Below are 3862 nucleotides of genomic sequence, written 5' to 3' on the forward strand. Positions count from 1 at the left end.
GACAAAGTAGTCTTCTATTTAATGTGTTTTCCTTGATCTCATTGAGAAATTCCATAAAGAACAAACAGGGCCCAGTCCCATTTTTTCCATGCTGCTCTGTGACATCAATTCACTTTTTCCGCATTGAAGCCTCATCATGTCATATCATAGAACCTGCATGTCTCAATGTTTTGTTCCTGTGAACAAAACCCAGTAATTACCAACGGACATAAAACAAGCTCCTCTTTACCTCTTTGTCATGGTTTGGTTGTTCTTTTGTGGAATTGTGCAATTCCATGTTCTTCTCCTGAGGCCGTGTCCATCTGACCTTGCTGGAAGGTTTTAGTTGCGGCAATTAGAGACCAATGTTTTGTTGTTGATGGCAAATCTCACGACACGTAGGGGATTCAACCATGGCTGAGGAGATTTGGGGTGTCATCAGTGAGGTCACGCCATGACACATTGACAAGTCCCATTTGTGTTCTTGCCTCCTGCGTCAAAGAACTCCCAGCTCTCTCAGTTCCTCCTCATCTAAAGGGTACTACAGTGCCATCACTGCCATGGTCTCCACACCCTCCTCTTCATCAACCACATCCATATCCTTGCTGCATTGTGGAGCCCAACAGTGGTGGGGAACAGAACATTCAACTTCCCCAACCTGCTCATATTTCTTTACCTAATCCTGTTCTGGTAACTGCTGGAGGTTTTTGGTCCAAAGGTTGCATGGCCACTGCATGATCCAGTTATGAAATTTCAGCCCAGGAACATCGACCATTTTCCAGGTTGCATGGAAGTAAGTGTGGACAGCAGAAATAAATGGCTGGCAGTCAAATGAAGACATAAAACAGCACCCAGATTCCTGTAGGCTTTGTTTGCATTTTCTACATTCAAGGCAAAACCAGAATCCATTGGCCTTTTTTTCTTGCAATTAAAATCTGTGGCTGAGGTCAAATGGACACAAATACAAGGGAAGGACGTGGAATTGCAGAATTGCACAAAGGAAAACACTCCCCAGCTCATGATTCACCAGGCTGGGCCATTGAAGAGCTGCTGCCTGCAAAATGCCCCAAGGCCATGAGCCAAGGCTGTCCCGCCCCTCCAGGAGCAGCATAAAAGCCGGCCCAGCGCCTCTCTCCCTCACACGCTTCTCCTCACGCCTTCTCCTCCTGCTCCTGCCCACAACCAGGTGAGCCTCAAGCCCCTGCCCTCCTGCTCCTGCCCCCCTGGCCCCTCTCTGCCAGCACGCTCCGCCCCAGCCTCAGCAGCCCTCACGCCTCCCCWCAGCCSCAMAACAGCYTCCACACTCCCCAGCCCTCCGCAATCACCGCCCCTCAAAGCACCCCCACGGCCCTGCCCTGCCTCACCCCCCTCTCTTCCAGGGACCCTCTACACCACACCCATGGCCTGCTGCCACCCCTGTGGACCCACCCCGCTGGCCAACAGCTGCAACGAGCCCTGTGCCCTGCAATGCCAGGACTCCCGCGTTGTCATCGACCCTTCCCCTGTGCTGGTCACCCTGCCAGGACCCATCATGACCTCCTTCCCCCAGAACACCGCCGTCGGATCCACCTCCTCRGCTGCCGTGGGCACTGAACTCAGTGTGCAGGGACAGCCCATCTCTGGGGGATTTGGTGGCTTTGGCTACGGCCTTGGCTATGGCCGTGGCTTTGGCTACGGGCTGGGAGGCCTGGGCTGCTATGGCAGAAGGGGTGGCTACACCTGCTAAGGGCCCTCGGCACCACCCCTGACACCACCAGCTCAGGGCTTTGGTAACAGCTCCTGCAAGCAAAGCACCTCAGCTGATGGTCACCCTGCCTGCACAAACCACGGGATCCCTTCGACTTACTTCTGTTGTCTCTTCAAACTTTTAATGCAATAAAGTTCTTTTGCATCAAATCCTGAGATGTCTCCTCCTCTTTTTGAATTGTGGTGGTCTCACATCTTCACCCCGTGCAGTGCCAGACAGGGCATTGGGGGGGATGGAAAAGGGGACGAACACATTTCTTGGCAAAGATGTGACCACCGTTAACAGCCAAGACTCGGACATGAAGCAGGGGATACAGTGGAACCTTCCAGAACATGATACAGGTTGATCACCTGCTACACCAAAGCCTTGGACACATTAATGCTCTCTTGAGCACAGCTCTGCTAAAGTCTCCACTTGCCAGCACACACTTGACAAAGTCTCTTCCCAGCAGGACTCTTGAACCCTCTCAGGAGAGTCACAAAATTATCCACTTGGGCGGGAACTCTGGGCTGCAATTGCTTCATTCCCCTCAAGCACAACCAACAAGATAATAATGTCCAGCACCATGGACAGTTCCATTTTGAATCTCTCAGCACAGCAATTCCACCACCTTTTCAACTCTCTGTACACCCTCAAACGGAAAAATTGTTCCCTTCTTTGACCATGGAATTCCATCTGTTTTCAGTTGTGTCGTTGCCCTCTTTTCCTTCACAATTGCACTGCTGGGAACAGCCAGACTCCCTTGAGTTCATTCCCTGCCATCAGGGATTTGCACACACTGATGTCACTCCCCTGTCCAGCCTTGTCCCCTGGGAGTCCCAGCTCTCTCAGCCTCTCTTCTATGACAAATTCTCCAGCCCTCCAAGTATCTTGGTGGCCCTGCATTTTTGTGAATTAAATTTCCCTAACAGGGAATTGAACCTGCCCTGGGTCAAGTTAAGTCAATTTTCTCTTCTCCTATGGTTCAGAAAAGGGAAAGATGTCTGATGTTAAACAATTTCCATTCGGACAACTACAGAGACCAACAAGACCAACCCTTTTTCTGCAAGTTCAATTTCCCCGGTTCCCTCAACTTCACCTCACTTGTCCTGTTCTCCTTACCCTTCACCAGTTTTCCTTTCCATGTGTCAGTCAGAGCCCAGCACTGGAACCTCACAGTGTCACTGTACCTGGCCCAGCTGAGATGACCACTATGGATCAABAGCACAGGACTTTGGGGAGCTTGGGCTGAAGCCAGAATCATTTTTGTCTTTTTTCTTTCACATATGTGTAACCTTCCCAGTACTTTTCCAGACTCTTTTCCCCAGCTAGAAAGAAAAAATATGTTCAGAGCTCCAAGCCCTGGGGGGCAGAGGGCAGCTATCCTATCTTGTTTCTTCTTGGGAACCAAGGTCTTCAAGACACGTTTTCATAAACAGGTACAGCTGGTACCAAGGAGAGGGACTCCAGAGAAGAAGCTTGACCTAGCAGAAATGGCATCAGCACTTGTCCTCCTAATTGGTGCTTTTTATCATTTATACTGATTTCATAAAGATCTATAAACTATATTCACCCCTGTGAGGGTAGGATTTTGTAAATATATCCTTTCATGACTGCCCCTGGAGCTCTAATAAAGGTCCACTTTTCTATTACCTCCTGTACTCAAATCATCTCGAGTTGCATTTCTGGGTTGAAAAAGCCAACAGGGTGACCTTCATAAATCTTGGGGATTGCTTTCCCATCCCCATCAGGAAAGGCCTGGAATAGAGGACTGGGCTAGTGAGATGGAGCCAAGGTAGGCAGGGAGTGAATGCATTGGAAGGATCAGCCCCTCAGTCCCAGAACAGCTGCAAAGCCCAGAGCAGCCTGGCAGGGCTGGGAGGGAATGGGGACCCTCTTCACAACACACCCACAAACCACAGCACACCAGTACCACGGGGTGATGGCAGCGAGGGGACCACACCTCTCAAAAGCTGTGGTCACGTCTTCAGCTCTCCCTGACACGCATCTTCCGTGCAAATGTTCCCAAAGAGCAACTTGCACTTAAAAACTGCCACCTAGGTCAACCACATATGGACTCAGGCAAAGCACATGGAATCATAGAACTCCATAAAGAAATGTCCGCATTATGACACAAATAGGAAAGAGGACGACGCT

The 3862-nt window shown here is 50.2% G+C and overlaps 1 protein-coding gene across 1 annotated transcript; it reads left to right on the forward strand.

Annotated features, from left to right (window-relative positions):
* Positions 1-1099: 1099 nt before the first annotated feature.
* LOC130587674 (feather beta keratin-like) lies at positions 1100-1790 on the forward strand. The gene is made up of 2 exons (XM_057388649.1): positions 1100-1165; positions 1359-1790. Exon 2 carries the CDS (start codon positions 1379-1381, stop codon positions 1703-1705), a length of 327 nt encoding a protein of 108 aa, XP_057244632.1. The 5' UTR covers positions 1100-1165; positions 1359-1378; the 3' UTR covers positions 1706-1790.
* The last annotated feature ends 2072 nt before the right edge of the window (positions 1791-3862 follow it).

The sequence above is a fragment of the Malurus melanocephalus genome, unplaced genomic scaffold (assembly GCF_030028575.1).
Source record: "Malurus melanocephalus ecotype Western Australia unplaced genomic scaffold, MMel_1.1 scaffold_2232, whole genome shotgun sequence".
NCBI lineage: Eukaryota > Metazoa > Chordata > Aves > Passeriformes > Maluridae > Malurus > Malurus melanocephalus.